General features: G+C 30.6%; 2 protein-coding genes and 4 long non-coding RNA genes across 7 annotated transcripts; 3 read left to right on the top strand and 3 right to left on the bottom strand.

The window, feature by feature from the left end:
* Nucleotides 1-8,577: 8,577 nt before the first annotated feature.
* Nucleotides 8,578-10,301, bottom strand: LOC139432765 (uncharacterized). Its single transcript, XR_011642433.1, has 3 exons — nucleotides 10,089-10,301; nucleotides 9,126-9,944; nucleotides 8,578-8,926 (listed from the first exon to the last, which is right to left on the bottom strand). It is a non-coding gene; the product is annotated as an uncharacterized lncRNA (long non-coding RNA).
* Nucleotides 10,302-11,782: 1,481 nt separating this feature from the next.
* Nucleotides 11,783-12,908, bottom strand: LOC139432737 (tubulin glycylase 3C-like). Its single transcript, XM_071201504.1, has 2 exons — nucleotides 12,066-12,908; nucleotides 11,783-11,803 (listed from the first exon to the last, which is right to left on the bottom strand). The coding sequence occupies exons 1-2, from the start codon at nucleotides 12,906-12,908 to the stop codon at nucleotides 11,783-11,785; spliced, it is 864 nt and encodes a 287-aa protein (XP_071057605.1).
* Nucleotides 12,909-14,014: 1,106 nt separating this feature from the next.
* Nucleotides 14,015-16,630, top strand: LOC139429124 (uncharacterized). Its single transcript, XR_011639832.1, has 2 exons — nucleotides 14,015-14,227; nucleotides 14,372-16,630. It is a non-coding gene; the product is annotated as an uncharacterized lncRNA (long non-coding RNA).
* On the bottom strand, nucleotides 14,326-15,187 carry LOC139429123 (uncharacterized). Of its 2 annotated transcripts, none has more exons than XR_011639830.1 (3): nucleotides 14,958-15,187; nucleotides 14,604-14,878; nucleotides 14,326-14,537 (listed from the first exon to the last, which is right to left on the bottom strand). It is a non-coding gene; the product is annotated as an uncharacterized lncRNA (long non-coding RNA). The 2 variants fall into 2 exon arrangements; XR_011639831.1 differs by having other exon boundaries at nucleotides 14,937-15,187.
* A 180-nt stretch (nucleotides 16,631-16,810) lies between the features above and the next one.
* LOC139432766 (uncharacterized) lies at nucleotides 16,811-18,509 on the top strand. The gene is made up of 5 exons (XR_011642434.1): nucleotides 16,811-17,121; nucleotides 17,193-17,669; nucleotides 17,732-17,844; nucleotides 17,913-18,187; nucleotides 18,244-18,509. It is a non-coding gene; the product is annotated as an uncharacterized lncRNA (long non-coding RNA).
* A 3,333-nt stretch (nucleotides 18,510-21,842) lies between these two features.
* LOC111422380 (THAP domain-containing protein 1-like) lies at nucleotides 21,843-22,927 on the top strand. The gene is made up of 3 exons (XM_071201530.1): nucleotides 21,843-22,425; nucleotides 22,496-22,555; nucleotides 22,612-22,927. The coding sequence occupies exons 1-3, from the start codon at nucleotides 22,189-22,191 to the stop codon at nucleotides 22,765-22,767; spliced, it is 453 nt and encodes a 150-aa protein (XP_071057631.1). The 5' UTR covers nucleotides 21,843-22,188; the 3' UTR covers nucleotides 22,768-22,927.
* Nucleotides 22,928-24,330: the final 1,403 nt, after the last annotated feature.

The raw sequence follows: 24,330 nt of genomic DNA on the forward strand, positions 1-24,330 counted from the left end.
AATATATGCCATTTGTAATGTATACCATTTCTAATGTATGCCATTTCTAATGTATGCCACTTCTAATGTATGCTATTTCTAATGTATACCATTTATAATGTATGCCATTTCTAATATATGCCATTTCTAATGTCTCGTGAGCAGTTGAGCGACAATATTCGGAAGAATGTTAATATATCCACGCCGTTGTCGATTTCTAATGTATATCATTTCTAATTTATGCCATTTCTAATGTATCCTGAGCAGTTGAGCGACAATATTCGGAGGAATGCTAATATCATATCCACGCCATTGTCGATTTCTAATGTATGCCGTTTCTTATGTATGCCATTTCTAATGTATACCATTTCTAATATATCCTGAGCAGTTGAGCGACAATATTCGGAAGAATGCTAATATCATATCCACGACGTTGTCGATTTCTAATGTATATCATTTCTACTGTATACCATTTCTAATGTATCCTGAGCAGTTGAACGACAATATTCGGAAGAATGTTAATATCATATCCACGACGTTGTCGATTTCTAATGTATATCATTTCTAATTTATGCCATTTCTAATGTATCCTGAGCAGTTGAGCGACAATATTCGGAGGAATGCTAATATCATATCCACGCCATTGTCGATTTCTAATGTATGCCATTTCTAATGTATGCCATTTCTAATGTATGCCATTTCTAATGTATACCATTTCTAATATATCCTGAGCAGTTGAGCGGCAATATTCGGAAGAATGCTAATATCATATCCACGATGTTGTCGATTTCTAATGTATATCATTTCTACTGTATACCATTTATAATGTATCCTGAGCAGTTGAACGACAATATTCGGAAGAATGCTAATATCGTATCCACGACGTTGTCGATTTCTAATATATGCCATTTCTAATGTATACCATTTCTAATGTATCCTGAGCAGTTGAGCGACAATATTCGGAAGAATGTTAATATCATAACCACGACGTTGTCGATTTCTAATGTATATCATTTCTAATTTATGCCATTTCTAATGTATCCTGAGCAGTTGAGCGACAATATTCGGAGGAATGCTAATATCATATCCACGCCATTGTCGATTTCTAATGTATGCCATTTCTAATGTATGCCATTTCTAATGTATACCATTTCTAATATATCCTGAGCAGTTGAGCGGCAATATTCGGAAGAATGCTAATATCATATCCACGATGTTGTCGATTTCTAATGTATATCATTTCTACTGTATACCATTTCTAATGTATCCTGAGCAGTTGAACGACAATATTCGGAAGAATGCTAATATCGTATCCACGACGTTGTCGATTTCTAATATATGCCATTTCTAATGTATACCATTTCTAATGTATCCTGAGCAGTTGAGCGACAATATTCGGAAGAATGTTAATATCATAACCACGACGTTGTCGATTTCTAATGTATATCATTTCTAATTTATGCCATTTCTAATGTATCCTGAGCGGTTGAGCGACAATATTCGGAGGAATGCTAATATCATATCCACGCCGTTGTCGATTTCTAATGTATGCCATTTCTAATGTATGCCACTTCTAATGTATGCCATTTCTAATGCATCCTGAGCAGTTGAGCGACAATATTCGAAAGAATGTTAATATCATATCCACGACGTTGTCGATTTCTAATGTATGCCATTTCTAATGTATGCCATTTCTAATGTATGCCATTTCTAATATATCCTGAGCAGTTGAGCGACAATATTCGGAAGAATGCTAATATCATATCCACGACGTTGTCGATTTCTAATGTATATCATTTCTACTGTATACCATTTCTAATGTATATCATTTCTACTGTATACCATTTCTAATGTATCCTGAGCAGTTGAACGACAATATTCGGAAGAATGCTAATATCGTATCCACGACGTTGTCGATTTCTAATATATGCCATTTCTAATGTATACCATTTCTAATGTATGCCATTTCGAATGTATCCTGAGTAGTTGAGCGACAGTATTCGGAAGAATGTTAATATCATATCCACGACGTTGTCGATTTCTAATGTATATCATTTCTAATTTATGCCATTTCTAATGTATCCTGAGCAGTAGAGCGACAATATTCGGAGGAATGCTAATATCATATCCACGCCGTTGTCGATTTCTAATGTATGCCATTTCTAATGTATCCTGAGCAGTTGCGCGACAATATTCGGAAGAATGCTAGTATCATATCCACGACGTTATCGACTTCCAATGTATGTCATTTCTACTGTATACCATTTCCAATGCATCCTGAGCAGTTGAGCGACAATATTCGGAAGAATGTTAATATCATATCCACGACGTTGTCGATTTCTAATGGATGCCATTTCTAATGTATACCATTTCTAATGTATGCCATTTCTAATGTATGCTATTTCTAATGTATCCTGAGCAGTTGCGCGACAATATTAGGAAGAATTATTTCGATTCACATTTTGATTTTTTGTGTGTCACTTACTATTTTTGTTTCACTATCTCGAGAAGGGTTCTCTAGGATTTCTCCCCTACTTTAGTTGACTGCGGAACGTTTTCAAAGGTCCGAGTTTGAAACAATTGTTTAGGTTAAGAGCGCTCGAAGCAAAGGGTTTAAAATCTCAGACGGAAGAAAAGACCAGGCAGTTCGATATTATTTTTTAGAGTTCGGTCAAGAGTTGGAATTCCTAGAGTGGATGAAAGCAAGCATTTAGTCTAGGGCATCTTAAGTATTATTAAATTAAATAAAAGTTAGGTTGCTTAGATGAATTATATTATTTTGTGAAATCGATGCTATACAACGAAGTGTATTTCGATTATGAAATCGCCCTCAGCCACTACTGCAACCGAAAAACTTAAATTAACTTAAAAACTAGCAATCAAGGTGTCAATAATTTATCGTCAAGGTATATTAAAAGGCAAAATTCCAAAGGAATTGGTCTTTTATAACTATATCATTTATCTTAGCTATTATTCTTAACTTCTTTATAAAAGAGGGAAGAGAGATTATACAAAATTAAAATGACAGGTAGGTTATACCTGTTCCATTTAACGTGGTCTTCAAGAAATTAACCAACAGAAATGTTTACTGAATCCAAGGATATTTATTTGAATATATATTGTGATGAACGTGTATTTTATTATCAAAACACAATTTTTACATATATCATAGAATATTTCGGGAGCAGGTTCAAACAGAAATTCGTTAATTCAAAAATTCGACTTAACGCTTTTTTTGTTTATTTACTACTATCATTTCTTTTTTTTTTTTTGTTTCCATGACTTTTATTTTTTTATATTAACGCCACCTCTTAATACTATCATAAGTGATATTATTACAATTTCCCCATATTCAAAATTGGCAAATTTACAAATGTAGATGACGGAAATTTTACAATTCAACGTACCTTAAATTATTAATTTAAAATTAACGTTTTACAACAATTACGGTTTAAATTATCTTATAATTAATATCACTTCAAAATTCATGTTTCTATATCAAAATTAAGTTTCATATTTACATAATAGAGATACATGATATGTTCCTATTTCAACTTTTGAATTTTCATCAAATAAAGCATAAGTGTCGTTATTTTTATTTATTATGCGGTATGGTCCATTATATTTTTCATTAATTTTGCTACTATCTTATTTCTTTTATCGGTGACTCTTCTTGTTTTAATTAGTACTAAGTCATTTATGTTGAAATTAAGATCAATTTCTGTTCTTTTTTTCCTGTTGTCTCTTTCGATACTGTGCTTTTTTAATAAGTCTTTCTTTTACTTTTTCTAATCTTATTTCTAAATTTTCTATTTTTTAATTTTTCCAAATTCGGGGAGGAAATATTTCAGTCATTAAGAATGATGGACTCTCTTGATGGGTAGTGTTTGGGGTATTATTTAACAATTTTTCTATTATTAAGACCTTTTTTATCCAAATGTGATGATTTTCACTTCACAATATTCTTAAATACTTGATCACCTCTTTTATAATTCTTTCACATGGGTTTCCCTGTGGATGTCGAATACTGCTGATATCTTTCATTATTGAAATAGGTCGCGTTATCAGATAATATAGCTTTTGGTTTACCATATTTACTGAAAAATGTATTTAATCCAATTAAAGTCGTCTCTGTATCGCAAGTTTTTGTCGGAAATAATTTTGTAAATTTTGTATAAATGTCATAAATTACGAAAATGTTTTTATAACCTTGGCTATTTCTGGGTAAGTTACTTAAATAGTCTATTGCGATTAAATCCAAATTTCTTGAAGGAATTATGTTTTTGAAATCCGGTTCGTAGTGAAAATTTTTCTCTTTTGATAATTGACAATTATGACAAGTATTGATAATACTTTTAACAATTTTGATATCATTTAAAAATTTAAACAATAAAATTTTTCTCTTATCATTAACCACGTTTTTCTAATACCGATATGATGGTAAATTTCGTGTATTTTATTACAAAGTTCTTTAAAATAATCTTCAGTTATTACAAATAAATTTTTCTGTCCAATTTTCTTTTTCAAAAATCCCTCTTGTATGTTAAATCCCTTGAATTCACCCTTGTCTAAAATATCTTGTTTTAAATTTTGTATAGTTATGTTTTCTTGAATTTCTTTAATCTTTTTTATTGAACAAAATCCTTTTTTAAATAGAGAAATGTTTGATATTATAATTTCTTCAGATGATTTATGTATGAATTTTCGGTTCAAAACATCTGGTATTATCATTTCTTTTCCTGGTTTGTAATGAATTTCAAAATCATACTCATTTAACATGAGACTCCATCGGTAAACTCTATTGTTATCAATACGTCCGTTTATCAGACTTAAAAGTGCTATATGATCCGTTTCTATAATAAAGTGTTTTCCCAACAGGTAATGTCTTAATTTAGATACTGAATAGATAATGGCAAGCATCTCCTTTGAAGTAATAGAATATTTAGTTTCGCATGGTTTAAGTACTCTAGCAACAAATTGTATCGGAACTTCTATGTTATTTTGAATTTGACTCAACTCTCCCGCGATTGCATAATTAGAAGCGTCACACTTCAATTTAAATGGTAAGTTAAAATTTGGTCTATATAATAATATTTCTTTGATAAATGATTCTTTTAGGTCTTGGAAAGCCTCTTCTTGTTCTATGGACCATTTCCAAATCGTATCTTTCTTTATTAATTTTATCAGTGGTACTGTTTTAACGGCATAGTCTTTTACAAATCTATGATAATAGTTTAATAACCCCAAAAATGCTCTTATATCTCTTATTTTCTTTGGTTTAGGAAAATTCTGAATCTGTTCTACCCTCTTTGGATCAATTTTAATCCCTGTTCGATTAATAAGGTGTCCCAAATAAGTTACTTCTGATTGAAAAAATTTTGTTTTGTTTATATTAATTTTCATTCCGTTATGGGCTAATGTCGAAAATATAGTTTGTAAATGTTCTAGATGTTCTCCTTCAGTGTTAGAGAAAATCAAGATATCATCGAAGTAATGTACACAAAAATCTTCAAATCTATTTAATATCCGATGTAAAAATCTAATTAAAGCTGAAGGACTACATTTTACTCCAAAAGGTGCTACTTTAAATTGATAAACATTTCCATTTATACTAAAAGCGCAATATTTTTTTGATTCTTCGGAAAGTTTTATTAACCAGAAAGCTGCTTTTGAATCAATTTTAGTAAAATACTTACTTGTTCCACATCTTGACATTAAAATATCCACAGTTTGTGGTGTTTCGAAACCTCTTTTTTTAAACTATTTAAATTTTTGTGTTATTATCTCTATTTTCTTTGATTTTATCGGAATACTCATTTATTTGTTGATCTGATCTATTGTCGTAATAATTTGAATTGTGTTTTTTTGTCTAATTGTTTCAATCTTTTCGTTGATAACGTATCAAGTTATCTTCCCATCTAGTGCTTTAGTTATACCTTTTATTTGATTATTTAATTGTTGTTCCAATTTTTCAAGATTATTTTTCATAATTATTTCATTTTCTTTTTTAATTATTTCGAAGTTTTCTACTATTAATGTTCTGTTTTCTTCATTTAGTCTTTTATTTTCGTCTCTCATTCTTTTGTTTTCATCTATTATTTTAGTTGTTATTTCTTCATTTATTCTTCTCAAATTTTCTTCATTTATGATTTTGTTCTCTTCATTTAATTTTCTTAGATTTTCTTCATTTATGATTTTGTTCTCTTCATTTAATTTTTGTAATTTTTCATCGATTCTCTTCTATTTTCATTTATTCTCCTATTTTCTTCCATAAATTTAATCATCATCTCCTCTATAGACGTACCTTTACTTGTTTGTTCTTCCTCTTTTTTATCTTTAGATGTCGAAAGTTTCGGTGTTGTTTCTTCACCTGTGTCTCCGATGTCATGAGTTCCCGTTGTGGTTCTACTCAAAGATCTTTCTTCCCTCTCTATTTCGTCAGTTTTTGATAAAGTTCTTCCCCTAGTCTTTCTCTCGGACATCTTTATTGATTTATTTTTTAGTTTTAATTAATATAGTTTTTTACTCTAAGGATAACGATTGTATTATTAAATTGTCTTTTAAATTGCCCCACGTTGGGCGCCAGAATTGCGATGAACGTGTATTTTATTATCAAAATACAATTTTTACATATATCATAGAATATTTCGGGAGCAGGTTCAAACAGGAATTCGTTAATTCAAAAATTCGACTTAACGCTTTTTTTGTTTATTTACTACTATCATTTCTTTTTTTTGTTTTGTTTCCATGACTTTTATTTTTTTATATTAACGCCATCTCTTAATACTATCATAAGTGATATTATTACAATATTTAGGATAATTATTAGGATATTTATTGTGGAAAAGGGAAACCTTAGAAATTGATTTATTTTTTATATATTTTAAGAAATGTTAAAATATGTTGTTAAAAAATCCGGTGATGTCATTCAATAGTGGCTTTTTAGTGTTTTCCTTATTGGAATGTATAAAGAACTCTTCAGATAGGTCAAGTCCCATGGGTTTGTTGACATGTTTTAGTAATCTTATGTTTTTAATACATGTCTGCAGAGTGTTCTTTCAGGTGTTTGCAGAAAACGGAGGAATCCTTAGTAAGATGTTCTCGTGCTCGGACTCTCAGCTTCCTGTCCGTCTGACCTATATAGATCCACCCACAATCTTTACAAGACATCTCATGCACTCCGCTTAATTCTAATAAATTAAATCTCGGTTTATTATACATAAGTTGACCTGTTGTATTTTTTCAAATTGTTCTTGAATTTAGGTTCTAGTAATGGATTTTATGGTATGGTCAGATATTGAGTTTTGGACTTTACGTTGGGGTATATAAATTAATTCAAGTTTTTCGGTTGCAGTCGTGCCTGAGGACGATTTTACTGATTTCACGAAATAACATAATTAATCTAAACAACCTGACGTTTATTTAATTTAATTCCTAGAGTGGAGTTCAGGGAAAGGGTTCGGTGGAAGAAGAGTTGAGAACTGAGACTCTCGGTCAAGAGAAGCCCGTTAATTGAGATTTAAAACCCTTTGTATGTACTTTTAATTACCGATTGTACTAATACGTTCTATTCACGCTTACGTTCTATTTATTTGGTATGTGTTATTTGTATTTGTGTGATATTATTGACAATTAAATTAATGATTAATAATTAATTTTTTCATTTTATATTTATTTTGCAAAATTTAATGTACGTGCTAATTACAATTTGTTGAGTACGCATTGCACACAATTCGTTTTTTTTTTCTACCATCCAATTATGGTATAGTAATTGGTTATAGAAAGGAGTAAATTTTCCTCTTCTTTTTGTTTCCGTGCGCGAAGTAACCACAATTCAATATAATAAATTTACATTCAGTAAATCTATTTATCAATTCGAAAAACGGCAATAATAATAATATAGCGAGTTCAGTTCCAAAAAAAGAAAATTAATTTTACAGGTTTCTATGGTTATCCTGCATTGAACCGTGATGAAACTGTCATGGGGTGGGGGAACTCAGCGGTGGTGTCTGTGTGTGTGGTCGTGCAAAATAGACATTGCTCTACCATTAGTTAAGCTTGTGGCCACTAGATGGTATAATTATGAAGCGGAATCGAAAAATACATGTTTTTCTTTTTTTTTTACTTTTAAATCAACGGTTGCTCGCGGGGCTTTTTAAAACGGAGGATAAATTAAATATTAAAAAATCAATAAAAATGCATACTTCTTATAGGTAATTTAAACGTAACACTAAAAATAACAGTAACACTCAATAAACAGCAACAAAATAAAAAAAAGAACGCAAAATTATTTAAAAGAAAGGAACAAAACAATATTTATAATAATACTATAAAGAATCAGTTAATAAACTAGGAACACGGGAGAGAACACTCCTTACAGCACTATGAATGAAATAGTCTTATTGGATGTTTTTATTTTTAGGGGATTCACCCCCACTTAATTAGGAAATACACATCTTTGCTTAAATATGACAATATATTATATTTTAAAAGTAGATTTAACACGGCTAAATAAATTTAAAAAAATTATATTTGTTAATTTTTTAATTTATAAAATAAATCAATCAACCATGTGTTTTTCTCAATAAAAAAGACACATTTGACAATCAACTTTATTCAACCTCTAATTTTTGAAATACAATATTTCAACGTTACATTTTTTGTATGACGTTTCGGAAAAAAACTAGTTTTATAGCGTGTTGGTGGTGAGATAGAAAATCGTGCTCTTGATGTAACCGTGGGGCGTAGTTTTTGACAAATATCGGTTTACCGAATTGTAATTGGTTTTAATTGTTTTATGACTGTGATGTTTAAATATTACTAATGACGATTAAAGTTTTGGTAAGTTATTACGTTAAGACAGTCTAATAATTTAAATAAATAACCAAACTTCTGTCTCGAAAATGTTACAGAAAGGTTGCCAAAATTTATGCTCTTCAATTAAAACCTTAAATGAACACGAGGAAATTAGAAAAGAAAAAAAAAATATATAAAAAAAGAGAGTAGAAAGGATGGAAAAATAAGATATAAAAAAAAATGATGATAATAGTTTAATTAATTTGGTGGTAAAAGGATGTATGTTTGAATAAATGAAGGTATGAATGTGTAAGGGAAAATATAAAACATATTTAATAAAAATATCTTACCTCAGATCTTCGAAGTTTAGTCAGAAAAACTTAAAAAAGTTTCAAAATACGGTTTAATCCGGAACAATCCTATAATTGGACGTGCAAAAACGTTATCAATAAATTGCACAACACGTAGATGAATCCCAAAAATTTGGATTAGGAACCAATCACCACGCGAAAAATTCAAAATGGCTTAACCAAAAATCCTAATTCTACGTGCGTACACGTATTGATCTGACTTGAAAAGAGGAAGAGAAAATCTTACACAGACGATAAATATCCTCAAAAATTCACAAAAAATAGATACTTGCGCACAAGCAAGAATAACGAAACAATTAACACCATCTTTTAGGGGAAACGAAGAAGTAAAATAAGTTTAGGGGAAAATAAATTGAAAAGGAAAAAGGAAAATCATGAAAGGAGATCTTCGGAGAATTGTCGCTGAAAAAGAAAAATTAATAAAACAAAAATTCAACAAAATAAACAAAAAGTAAACAAAATAAATCATCGCGAAATTTATGCAACTCAAAATACTCGATAACAAAATAAAATATCTAACCCAAAATAAAATTAAAACAAAGAACTAGGAAAGTAAAGGTTAAACACTCAAATTAAACATTAAGGAAAAATACAACCGTAACATTCGTTGTAGAGTTTGCCATCAAAAACACCACAGCTCTTTACACTTCGATAATTCTAATAATTGTTTTTGGTTTTTCTTAACATTGTGTTGATTTAGATGAAAATACTTTTTTCTATACTTTTTCAATGTTATATTTATTTAAGTTCTCTATTCGACATGTTTCGAGGATCCAGTCCTCATCTTCAGGAAAATTCCTGTACATGAATACAAAATAATCAAATCAAAATTAAGTTTGAAATTCAAAACAGTGTGTAACAGAAAAGAAAATTAAAATTATTTTTAGGTTATGTCAATCTTAAAGAAAAATTAAAAATTATTGTGTCCTTATTTCTACTTACGTCAATTTTTGAATAAAAGATAATCATATCCCACGGATTACAATTCAAAATTTTCAGGACTAAACAATTAAAAAACAGAAATAAACTATTAAAATTGAATCGGAAGATTCTGCAATTCATCGGCGTGTATTATGGAACCAGTTTTGGATGACGTATTATCGTTATGCTATATGTAACAACATCAAACTTAAATTAAGATTAAAATCAAATACAATTGGCGACATTGAATTCGGATGGTTAAATGACTTAAATTTAAAAATTTTGTTTTTAAAAACTTTCTATAAATTGGTGTTGGGTTTGTGATGAGTTGTGATGGGAAGTTTGGGAGTTTTGTGGATAGGATGGGAATAGTAGCCAAGGAACTAAAATATTGCAGAATCAAGTCGCTACTTTATCTTGATACTCTCGCTTATTTTGGTGTTTAGTAGGTGTGAATGGTTGTTTTAGGAATGAATAAATTGGTCTATGGAAAGTTTGTACTTGTTTGTTAAGGCATACGGTATTGGGATTGTTAAATATAAATCTTTTAATCTCGTATCCTTCCAGTAATTCCATTAAATGTCCCTTATTAATATTGTGGAGTATGTGTGCATCATTGTTTTCATTGAATTCGTGGTCATGATTATACATTAGATGTTTACCAAAGTTAGAATTGTCTCTAGTTTTATGTTCCTTTATTCGTGTTTTTAGTGCTCTACCTGTCTCACCTATGTATGTTGCGTTGCAAGTTGTGCATTCCAGTTTATATACTCCATTTTTGTCGTGTGTATTGAACGATTGTTTATTATTTATCAAGGAATTAGTTAAAGTGTTGTTCGTTTTGAAAGTTATATTAAGGTCATATTTTGTAAAAATTTTCTTTATTTTAGTAGTTAAATGTCCTGGGTATTGTATTGAAGAACAATATGTAGGTTTATTTCTTTGATTACAGGGTATCAATGATGTAGTGTTTTGCAGGTGGCACTTTTGTTTTTGTTTGTCAATCATTTTGTCAATTAAGTTTTCTGGGAAATTATTGTTTCTTATTATCTGTTTGATAATGTTCAATTCCTTCTTTAAGCTTTCCGGTTTTAAATATGTATTAAAGGCTCTATGTAAGTATGTTCGAATTGCTGCCATTTTATGAGTGTTTGAGTGAAATGAGTTATAGGGAATAATTGAGTCTGTTTGTGTGGGCTTTCTGTAAATGTTGTAATGTATGTCATTGTCTATTTTACATATTTCGACATCAAGAAAGTTTATTTTATTATTATTTTCAATTTCTGTGGTGAATTTTATGTTGGGGTGTAGTTTATTAAGGTATGAGTGCATATTTTCAGCTATGGAATGATCTCGGGTATCAAATATTACTAAAATGTCGTCTACATATCGTTTCCATGTTATGATCTTGTTCCTAAAAGGGTTGATATTATTTATTATATGGTCGTTTTCTAGTTTATTGAGGAAAATGTCAGCTATTAGTCCACTGAGGGGTGAACCCATTGGTAGACCTTCGTTGTACATATACATTTTATCATTAAACAGGCAAAAGTTTTGTTCGATGCATAGTTTGAACAAATTATATATTGTGTCTATTTCTCCTTTATCCTTTAGTTTAGTTTCCAATATGGTTCTGATAATTTCCAATGATTCTCCAGTAGGTATGTTAGTGTATAGATTGGTTATGTCATATGAAACTAGAAGGTAAGTTTCCTTTAATGGTAAGCTGTTAAGTTCTGTTAATAAATCGTTTCTATTTTTAACTGTGTGATTTGGTTGAAATTGAATGACATTTTTCATGAAGGTTATAAGGAATTTTGCTATTTTATAAGTGCTAGAATCTATTGAGGTAATGATTGGTCGTATGGGATGATTTTCTTTATGCAGTTTAATGAGGGAGTATAGTCGTGGTATTTTTGAGTTCATCGGAAGTAACTTATTGGGGTATTTTTCATATTTAGATAGGGTTTCTTTTATTTTGTTAATATATCTCCTAACCTTATTATTAAAAGTGACAGTGGGATTTCTTTCAATTTGTCTAAAGTTATTTTCGTTAAGGAAAGTTTCAGTTTTAACATTATATTCGTTTTTATCAAGTATAACCAAACCTGCATTTTTGTCTCCCTTGGTGATTATCAGTTGGTTGTTCTTTACTTTTTTCTTTATGTTTTGTATTGTTGTTGTTTCTTTCTTCTGCTCTTCTTTTAATCTTCTCTTCTTCTTGTTCCCGTTCTGGAGTTTTTCTCTATCTCTTTTAATTTCTTCTCCGATCAATAACTGTTGTATTTCTCTTGAAATGTCTCTTTCATTAGGTTTACCTTTAATTGTGGCCTCAATTTCCAATGCAGTTCTTCGTAAGCTTGGTTCTTTTTTGGGGGCATATTTGTTACTTTTGTTGAGAATTTTCATTTCATTTTCGTTGAAATGTACCTTTGATAAGTTGGTCAGTCTGTCATGGAAAATATGATGTATTTCATTTTTCGATTCTTCATCTGAGTCTTCTCTTTTCTTTTTCTCTTTCCGCAGTTGTTCCAGCTTCCCATTCTTTCTTCTCCATTCATCTTCCATTTTATTTCTCTGCAGCATCTTAGAGTTGTTAATTATATCTTCAATTTGTAAGAAGTCAAGTTGTGTTGTCATTTCTTGATAAAATTGGTAAAGTTTGATGTTTGTTATGTTGATTATTGAATAATGTTTTTTGATTTCGCTTTTAATCTGTTTTTCTATCATTTTTCGAATCATATTGTCATCCAAATGTTTAGGATATTTGTGTATTGTAAATTTTGGTGTGAGTTTTTCTTCTAAACACGTTTTAAGGAATCGAATGTGTTGCAGTTCCATTTGTAATCGTTGTTGGTATTTCTTGTATTCATATATAGTGATATGGTCGTATCAACCTCATTATAATAATTGTTTTTGGTTTTTCTTAACATTGTGTTGATTTAGATGAAAATACTTTTTTCTATACTTTTTCAATGTTATATTTATTTAAGTTCTCTATTCGACATGTTTCGAGGATCCAGTCCTCATCTTCAGGAAAATTCCTGTACACGAATACAATATGACTGTACATATTTAAAACCGGAAAGCTTAAAGAAGGAATTGAACATTATCAAACAGATAACAAGAAACAATAATTTCCCAGAAAACTTAATTGACAAAATGATTGACAAACAAAAACAAAAGTGCCACCTGCAAAACACTACATCATTGATACCCTGTAATCAAAGAAATAAACCTACATTGTTCATCTACATTGTTCTTCAATACAATACCCAGGACATTTAACTACTAAAATAAAGAAAATTTTTACAAAATATGACCTTAATATAACTTTCAAAACGAACAACATTTTAACTAATTCCTTGATAAATAATAAACAATCGTTCAATACGCTCGACAAAAATAGAGTATACAAACTGGAATGCACAACTTGCAACGCAACATACATAGGTGAGACAGGTAGAGCACTAAAAACACGAATAAAGGAACATAAAACTAGAGACAATTCTAACTTTGGTAAACATCTAATGTTTAATCATGATCACGAATTCAATGAAAACAATGATGCACACATACTCCACAATATTAATAAGGGACATTTAATGGAATTACTGGAAGGATACGAGATTAAAAGATTTATATTTAACAATCCCAATATCGTATGCCTTAACGAACAAGTACAAACTTTCCATAGACCAATTTATTCATTCCTAAAACAACCATTCACACCTACTAAACGCCAAAATAAACGAGAGTATCAAGATAAAGTAGCGACTTGATTCTGCAATATTTTAGTTCCTTGGCTACTATTAACATCCTATCCACAAAACTCCCAAACTTCCCATCACAACTCATCACAAACCCAACACCAATTTATAGAAAGTTTTTAAAAACAAAATTTTTAAATTTAAGTCATTTAACCATCCGAATTCAATGTCGCCAATTGTATTTGATTTTAATCTTAATTTAAGTTTGATGTTGTTACATATAGCATAACGATAATACGTCATCCAAAACTGGTTCCATAATACACGCCGATGAATTGCAGAATCTTCCGATTCAATTTTAATAGTTTATTTCTGTTTTTTAATTGTTTAGTCCTGAAAATTTTGAATTGTAATCCGTGGGATATGATTATCTTTTATTCAAAAATTGACGTAAGTAGAAATAAGGACACAATAATTTTTAATTTTTCTTTAAGATTGACATAACCTAAAAATAATTTTAATTTTCTTTTCTGTTACACACTGTTTTGAATTTCAAACTTAATTTTGATTTGATTATCTTGTATTCATGTACAGGAATTTTCCTGAAGATGAGGACTGGATCCTCGAAACATGTCGAATAGAGAACTTAAATAAATATAACATTGAAAAAGTATAGAAAAAAGTATTTTCATCGATAATTCTAAATCGTCATTGGTTCACGTCGGAACTACAGCCTGTGATGTCAGTCAAACCTCCGACTCTACAAATCAACAGATTATTTTACCGATCGCTTTTTTGTAAATCAAAGATCGATTTGGTACATTACATCTCGTTCGAGCCTTAATAGACTCCGGAAGTACGTCCAACTTCATTACAGCAAAACTTGCTAAAAAACTTCGTTTGCCTCGAACTCGAAATACTTCATTAGAAATCAGAGGCCTTAATTCTATGACTTCTGTATGCAACAAAGGAAAAGTTAAATAATGTTATGTTCAACCATGTCACACGTCACAACCGTCTTTTGATTTTGCTGCCATAATTACACCCAACATATGTTCTGATCAACCCACTTATCAAGACATTCAAATGGCTTATGAACATCTAAAAAATTTAAATTTTCAAAAGGAATTTAAGTCGAATCTTAAAGAAGTTGATTTACTTCTGGGTGCGGAATTTGTACCTCAAATCTTTACTGGTGGTCGTATACGAGGAGGTCCAAACGATCCAGTCGCAGTTGAATCCGTTTTCGGTTGGTTGCTTATGGGACGTTCTTCATTATCTTCATCGACACCAACATCAACTTGTTTATCAACGATAGCTTCTTCATGCTCACTTGATCATAGGATACAAAAGTTTTGGGAAATTGAGTCGATTCCCATGAAATCTGTATTCACCCCGGAAGAAGAAGCCTGTGAAAAACATTTTCGAGATAATTATACACGTACGACTGGTGGTAGATTCATCGTTTCCTTACCCTTCAAGTCTAATAAACCTACACTGGGAGATTCCTATCAAACTGCTCTCAAAAGATTTAAATCCTTAGAAAACCGTTTACTCAAAAATCCTTCGTTACATGACGATTACATATCCTTTATGTGTGATTATCTTTCCTCCGGTCACATGTCTTTAAATACCATCAGCTCACCTCTTTCCTCAGCTACATACTACATTCCTCATCATTGTATAATGCGCGCATCCACCAAACTTCCCAAGGTCCCAAGTTAGAACAGGACATCGTCAAGGTTTTACTTAATTTCCGATGTTACAAATTTGCCTTCACGTGCGACATCAAGCAGATGTACCGCCAAATTTTGATTTCCTCTCAAGATAGGAATTACCAACGAATCCTTTGGCGATTCCCTCCTCAAGAGCCATTACAAGAATTCATTCTCAATACAGTTACATATGGCGTATCATCGGCTCCGTTCTTAGCCCTGCGCACTCTGTTGGAACTGGCTAATGTATACAGGGTGTCTCACGTAACAGGTTCGTTAGAACTTTTTAAGGTTCCACTATTCGCAGTGGTTTGAAATTTTGGTAGCATGGGTTGTTCATTCTAAACTTTCGATCTAAAATATTTTCAAGATGGCCACCCTTTCCGGTCTACCGGAAGTAGACCACAACTTCGTTATTTTAAATGGAATGCTACAGTTTTTATTACACCTTTCAATTATACGTAAAAAAATATGTTGACTTTGATAAAAGTTGTTGGTACCTAGCGTTTTTTGTTTTCGAGTTATTTAGATTTTAAGTGTTTTTTGACAAATTTCACCATGGTCTTTAAAAGCCCATATCTCAGCTAACGATCATTCAAAAAAGCTCTGCATTGGCATGACTACTCTACAGATGCTGCCAAATAGATTGTCATTTGTTGTATCAGAGAATCTTATACAGGCTGGTCAAAAATTGAATTATCGTTTCTCAATATTCAATTGCGAGAAAGTCGAAAATTTTAAATGGAACACCCCATATTTCTTTACCCTATCAGAAAGGGAATTTAATTCTCTACAAATTATCTATAAACATTCCTATACCTATTTATTGTAGTTTCCCTGATATTGGGACATTAATCAAAGCATGCACGGAATGCGGGAAAACGTTTGATTTTTTTTATTAGAAGGAATGGAATTTTGACAGTTTTTGGTCCATATTTGTGTTATTGTTGTTGTTACTTACTTTTGATCACGAGTGAAAGTCATTGTATATCATGGCAAATTATTCCAACGCCGATATTTTAAATTTGAATTAAACTAAGATTAGAACTAAAACTAGAACTAACACTAGAAACTTTCGGGTTTTGCCGTGCGTCTTTTAATAAAAGGTTTGACGTTTCGGATGCCATGTTGCAACCTTCTTCAGAAACTGTTTCGAAGTTCACTTCGAAGCTTCTTCAGAAACTACAAGAATTGTTTGTTTGTTTTCTTCGACCTTTTAATTTATGATATAGTATATGTTTAGCTTAATTTTCAAATTTTAAATACTTTAAATTTTACGCACATGCGTATTTAGTTACTTTTAAATTTGGATATCAACATAAAAACATGTTTTACATTTTTCGATACCAGTTGTTAAGACATTCTCGACACGTTACCACGACAGTTTGTAAGATTGCTTTATCTCTAAAATCCGCCCCTTTTGTGATTTTTAAACAGAATTTTGTCATTAGTTCAACAATATAATAGTTTCCACTGTTCACAATTTTATTTTCAACTTGTACCTTAGAATATTGAATAAAAGAAAATCCCAATGTTGAACGGGAAACTTAAGCGATCGGAACCCTTCAACATTCTCTTTGAAGGTATCAATAAAATATCGGAAAGACTTGGACGATTCATCATGAACAGGTTTTAAATTTATAATCTCGTTAAAATAAAGCGTAGCCAAATGACGCTTCTTCTGATATCTTCCTTTTAAGGTGGTATAGGCAATGGAATAGTTTTCATTTGTGACGGGAAGGCCCTTTAACAAATTAAACGCTTCTCCTTTCAAGGAAGTAAGCAAATATTGATACTTTGCTACTGGTGACAAGGAATCGTTTTCATGAATTAACGTTCTAAATAAATCAAAAAATGTCGGCCAGTTTTTATAATTTCCATCGAAAGTCGGAATGACAATTTTATTTAATTTAGGCGTAGACGGAGCTGGAACAGAATCGGAAGCATCGGGTTGTTGCATTTTGTGAAAGAGAGCCTTTATAGTAAAATGGGCCGTATCAACATCTTTGCGAATTTTATCTTGATCATCAAAGTCCGTTTCTTCAATAAGTCCTATAATTTGATTGTGTATGGTTTTAAATTCGTCGTAAGCTTCATCAGCACGTTTGGCTTGTTCAAGAATGATGAGTTGTAGAGAGGAATCATCGGAATCAATTTGACCACTGTCTCGAGCCTCGGTAAGACGATTTTGGAGAACATTTCGTCGTAACTTTAATTTTGTAAGCTTTTCCATCTCAAGGGAGACTTAGGAAAGTTAATATGAATGGGGATAATTGAGGTAGCCAAGGGGAAACACCATAAAGGGAAAATCAAAATGAAAATTACAATATATTCTATTGTAAGAATATTGAGGTAAGAATTTAAGTTGCAAGGGCAATAAATTCCCAGAAAAAAAAATAAAAAAAATAATGAAATTCCAGGGGGAATGAATTCTCTTAAGGGAGAATGAAGAAAAACTAAAAGATAGATATTCCAAAAATGTGCAAAGTAAGAAAAATCAAAATTATTCCAAGGGGAATAGATTCTCAAGGGAGAATTAAGAAAAAATTAAAAGAAAAATATTCCAGAAAATGTGGAAGTAAAAGAAATCAAAATTATTCCAAGGGGAATAGATTCTCAAGGGAGAATTTAAAAACTGATAAAGAATAAAGTAGATATTCCGAAAGAACGATTGACAGCGCGCAACGTCAAAACGGTTTTCTTTAAACAAGAGAAATATATTGATAATAATAATTGTTTTATTATTTTCAGCTTTAAACGCAATAGTTGTTGGGTTTAATTGCTGAGATGACGATGAAAAACTCAGATTTGTAAAACGAAAAACGTGAAGATAGGCGTGAGGAAAAATGGCGATTGACAGAGAAGGCATTAAATTTGCCCAAAAACCGGTAACCAAAATGCCGAATCCGGCTCGAAGGATCATAAATGTACGCGCAGCAATAAGCTCGGTAATTAAGAAGAGGTGCTGATTTCAATTTTGTTAAGAAATACGAAATAAAAGAGATAAAATTGTCTTACGCATATGTATATTCTCACTCACTACTACCTTTTTACAATTGAAATAATGCCGATCAATGCCGATAATGCATCGATAATAAATCAAGGGGAAGGAGAACGTGGGAGAACGTTAGAGGGCGCACACCCCCGAGCGGATCATGCGCGTTTGGGGTTTCGAAATGCGTTCTTGCATGAACAGGTATTCTTCTATATTAATTTTTTAATTTATAAAATAAATCAAACAACCATGTGTTTTTCTCAATAAAAAGGACACATTTGACAACCAACTTTATTCAACCTCTTTTCAATCTCAATCTTTGAAATACAATATTTCAACGTTACATTTTTTGTATGACGTTTCGGAAAAAACTAGTTTTATGAGATAGAAAATCGTGCTCTTGATGTAACCGTGGGCGTAGTTTTTGACAAATATCGGTTTACCGAATTGTAATTGGTTTTAATTGTGTTATGACTGTGATGTTTAAATATTACTAATGACGATTAAAGTTTTGGTAAGTTATTACGTTAAGATAGTCTAATAATTTTCCATTGCATCTACATTTCTGAAATTTTGTTTATGTGGGGTGTTCATACCGACCTTTCAATCTAAGGTACTTTCAAGATGGTTGCCACTTCCGGTACCCCAGAAGTAGACCACAACTTCGTTATTTTAAATGGAATGCTGTAGTTTTTATTGCACCTTTTAATTATATGCGCAAAAATAAGTTGACTTTGATAAAACTTATTAGTACCTAGCGCTTTTCGTTTTGGAGTTATTTTGATTTTAAATTTTTCTTGGCAATTTTCACCGTGCTCTTTAAAACTTCATATCTCAGCAAACGTTCATTCAAAAAAGCTCTAAATTGGCACGATTACTCTTCAAATGATGTAAAATAGATTATTATTTGTTATATCACAGTATCTTGTACAGTATGGTCAAAAAGTGAATTACCTTTTTCCGAATTCAATGGCAAGAAAGTGAAAATTTTAAATGGTAAGCCTCATATTTGATTAGCTCATCAGAAAGGGAATTTGCCGGAAAATACCAGAAACCGGTTATATTTTTATTAGGACATGATATTTTGACATTTTTTCGTTTAATTTATTTTTACAAGTAACTTTGATTGATAATCTTTTAGTTAATTATCTTTTATTTACTAAAAATAACAAATAGAAGAACAAATAAATGAATCAATGAAAACAAAAATTAGGTTTGGATAAAAAATTTCATTCTCTCACTGGTAGGTTAAAAAAATATGGGGCGTACCATATAAAATTTTCAGCTTTCTTGCCAGTGAATATGGAGAAACGACAATTCTATTTTTGACCACTCTGTATAAGATACTCTGATACAACAAGTGACAATCCATTTGATATCATTTGATTTGAAGAGTAATCTCACCAACTTAGAGCTTTCTTGAATAAATATTGGCTGAGATATGGGGTTTTAAAAGCATGGTGAAATTTAAGAAACAAAAACTTAAAATCAAAATAACTCGAAAACAAAAAATGCTAGGTACCAGTAACTTTTATCAAAGTCTACATATTTTTTCGCATACAATTAAACGGTGCAATAAAAACTATAGCATTTCATTTAAAATAACCTAGTTGAGGTCTACTTCCGGAGAACCGGAAATGGCCACCATCTTGAAAATACTTTAGATCGAAAGATCGGTATGAACCTCCCATATAAACTAAATGTCAGAAACGTTGATGCAATGGAACAGAAATAAAACGGGTGTTGCTGACTTTTTGACGGACACTGTATATGTATTGCGAATTGTATTTGAAAATGGAATAAATTTCCGAAACGTCATACAAAAAATGTAACGTTGAAATATTGTATTTCAAAAATTAGAGGTTGCATAAAGTTGATTGTCAAATGTGTCCTTTTTATTGAGAAAACACATGGTTGTTTGAGTTATTTTATAAATTAAAAAATTAACAAATATATTTTTTTTAATTTATTTAGCCGTGTTTAATCTACTTTTAAAATATAATATGTTGTCATATTTAAATAAGATAAAATAAAAACATCCAATAAGACTATTTCATAGTGAAGGGATGAAATTCTGGATATTTCTCAATAAAATATGTATATAAAAAATAGAAAAAGTAAAAACTTTTTGTGAGAAATAATTAAATATTAAAATTTATTATTAAAGAGCAGACATGTTTCGAAACGATTGTTTCATCTTCAGTACTTTAAAATATATGCAAAATGATGGAAAAATACAAAAATATAAATATATTGGGAATATCTTAGTAAATTTTAGCAAATTTTCTTAAAAATAAAATTATTTCTATATAGGTTTTCTTTTTGTTAAAAATAAAAAATTTTAGAAATGTTGGAAATAAACTTATGTTAGTAAACTTATAGATACTTATAGTACTGAAGATGAAACAATCGTTTCGAAACATGTCTGCTCTTTAATAAATTAAAATTTTAATATTTAATTATTTCTCACGAAAAGTTTTTACTTTTTCTATTTTTTATATATTTCATAGTGCTGTAAGGAGTGTTCTCTCCCGTGTTCCTAGTTTATTAACTGATTCTTTATAGTATTATTATAAGTATTGTTTTCTTTTTTCATTTTGTTGCTGTTTATTGAGTGTTACTGTTATTTTTAGTGTTACGTTTAAATTACCTATCAGAAGTATGCATTTTTATTGATTGTTTAATATTTAATTTATTCTCCGCTTTAAAAAGCCCCGCGAGCAAACTTGATTTAAAAGTAAAAAAAAAGAAAAACATGTATTTTTCAATTCCGCTTCATAATTATGCCATCTAGTGGCCACAAACTTAACTAATGGTAGAGCGATGTCTATTTTGCACGGCCACACACACAGACACGACCGCTGAGTTCCCCCACATCATGACAGTTTCATCACGGTTCAATGCAGGATAACCATAGAAACCTGTAAAATTAATTTCCTTTTTTTGGAACTGAACTCGCTATATTATTATTATTGCCGTTTTTATTAAAAAAAAACCTAGGATATGAGTATTCAAATGTTTAGTTAATAATAAAGTTAATATTTTTTTTGTTAATTATAACCATGTTTCCTTATCAATTTAACAAGTTGACTAAAACATTACAGTACCAATAAGTTTTATCAAAGTCAACATATTTTTTTACGTGCAATTAAAAGGTGTAATAAAAACTATAGCATTCCATTTAAAATAACGAAGTTATGATCTACTTCCGGTAGACCGGAAGTGGTAGACATCTTAAAAATATTTTAGATCGAAAGTTCCCAATGATCAACCCAGGCTACCAAAATTAAGAAAAAAACTATACGAATAGGGGAACCTAGAAAAGTTACGTGAGACACCTGTATAAGAGGTTGTCTAGGTTCCTATATTGTAATCATCGAGATATACTATATTTACTGGAGTGCGTGCTTTGGACTAAAAAACGAGCCGGTCGACTCGACGACTTCCCCCACCCTATAGCGGCAAGAAGCTTCAGTTCCGTATGTAACATATAGGTGTTAACGTGTTGTTTAAGTGAATAAAGATTGCATTAAATACATTTTTTTATAAACTTTTTAATATTGTGTTTAAATTAGTGTATTATATAAATCTATAAAGATGGTAAATTCTTGTTCTGCATACGGATGTACAAATAGACAATCAACAGGAAGTGGTTTACAATTTCAATTTTTAGATTCAGGTTTGTGGTAATATTATAATATATGTATAAATGTTCCAGATTTCCATTAAATAAGCCTGGAGTTTTAAAAAAATGGATAAAGGAAGTACGCAGGAAAAATTTTAAGCCAACGGATTATCAAATACGACCAGGTGCCAGCAAGGGATGGCTAAAAGAAGATGCATTTCCTTCAGTGTTTAAAGGATTTCCAAATCCCCTTCAAAAACCTCCTCCATCCAAAAGACGTTTATTGTCTAGAGTAATTGAGAAAGAGAAAAAGGTAAATACCATTTATATTAAAAATATGTTGAAAATTAAAATATGAATTAGTTTTGTTTTAATCTTTATAGGCTGATGATATTGAGAACATGCCAAGCACTACACCCGACTTATCTGAGATATCTGAACAGGTAAAACTTTATTATCTATTATCGAAGAGATCACAAAATTATAAAATATTTTTCAGAATGCAATGCACTGTGATGTGGGTATCCAGTGTATTATTCAGCCACCAACTAAGATAAAATTGAGACGAAAAATTAAGATCTTGCAGCAACAAGTAAAACGTCGGGATGTACGAATCAAAAGTTTGAACAAATTTTATAAACCCAACATTTTATAAACATAAGAGCTAATCATTATGGAAAACAATTTAATTTACAAAATGTTCTAAAGAATAATTCTTCTGTTCGCCAAAAACTAACTAAATTAATATTATTTAATAATGTATAATTTAAATATATCTATGTTATATTTCTAATAAATAATCCAAAAAAAAACAAGCTTTGAAGTATTTTTTATTTATTTCCTAAACTATAATAACTTAAATATATATTATTTGGTATTTTTCATCATTATTGAATAACATTATTTGAATTATTTAGTAAATATTGAATAAATTCATGCAGAATCATATCCATTAGTTAGTACTATTTGTATTTCTTGCCGTTATAGAGTGGGGGAACATGCTGGCGAGCCGGACCGTTTTCTCGACCAAGCGAATATCGTGAGCACGCACTCCAGTAAAGTATATGTATCTCGATGATTGTAATTCTTTGATTTTAGTTTGTGTGCGAGAGGCAAGAGTGGAAGTGTTTCATGACGTAAGTGGCGACGGATTGCGCGCGCACCCCAATGTCATGTTTAGTGACAGTTTAAGTGTCTTATCTAGTATAACATAAATCTATTACTACTCTAGCTTCCTTCAATTATTTTATGATAAGTGAATTTACATTAAAAATTAAGTTGAATTATTTTCTGTTTTACTACCGCAGCTAATTAGATACTACACTAAATATATTAAAGTAAAACGTTAATTAAGTTAAGTAATGAAAGTTTTAGTAATTTGAATTATTTCCTGGTATTATTTGTCGCCATTGACGTAATGCGCAGTATGGATGCGTATAAACTTAGACAACCTCTTATATACTAACCTTGACGTTTTCCTCCATGGTCTTTTGTTTCGACCAACGATTTCGCAACGTCGCTCGCTTCGCTTCTGTATGGATAGGCGATAACGCCTTACAAACTATGCTATTGATAAATATCGCATGTTTGTAAACAGTTGGTGCTTTGATTTCCTTTAATTTTGCGTTAAATTGGGCTAAAACTAATTGATAAATAGATTTACTGAATGTAAATTTATTATATTGAATTGTGGTTACTTCACGCACGGAAACAAAAAGAAGAGGAGAATTTACTCCTTTCTATAACATTGGATGGTAGAAAGAAAAAACGAATTTTTCATTTAATAGTTTTATTAACAGAGTGGCTCTTACATTGACGTCTGGGTGTGCAATGCATACTCAACAAATTGTAATTAGCACGTACATTAAATTTTGCAAAATAAATATAAAATGAAAAAATTAATTATTAATCATTAATTTAATTGTCAATAATATCACACAAATACAAATAACACATACCAAATAAATAGAACGTAAGCGTAAATAGAACGTATTAGTACAATCGGCAATTAAAAGTACATACAAAGGGTTTTAAATCTCAATTAACGGGCTTCTCTTGACCGAGAGTCTCAGTTCTCAACTCTTCTTTCCGAACTCCACTCTAGGAATTAAATAAAATAAACGTCAGGTTGTTTAGATTAATTATGTTATTTCGTGAAATCAGCAAAATCGTCCTCAGGCACGACTGCAACCGAAAAACTTGAATTAACTTATATACC

The sequence above is a fragment of the Onthophagus taurus genome, chromosome 2 (assembly GCF_036711975.1).
Source record: "Onthophagus taurus isolate NC chromosome 2, IU_Otau_3.0, whole genome shotgun sequence".
NCBI classification, from domain to species: Eukaryota; Metazoa; Arthropoda; class Insecta; order Coleoptera; family Scarabaeidae; genus Onthophagus; species Onthophagus taurus.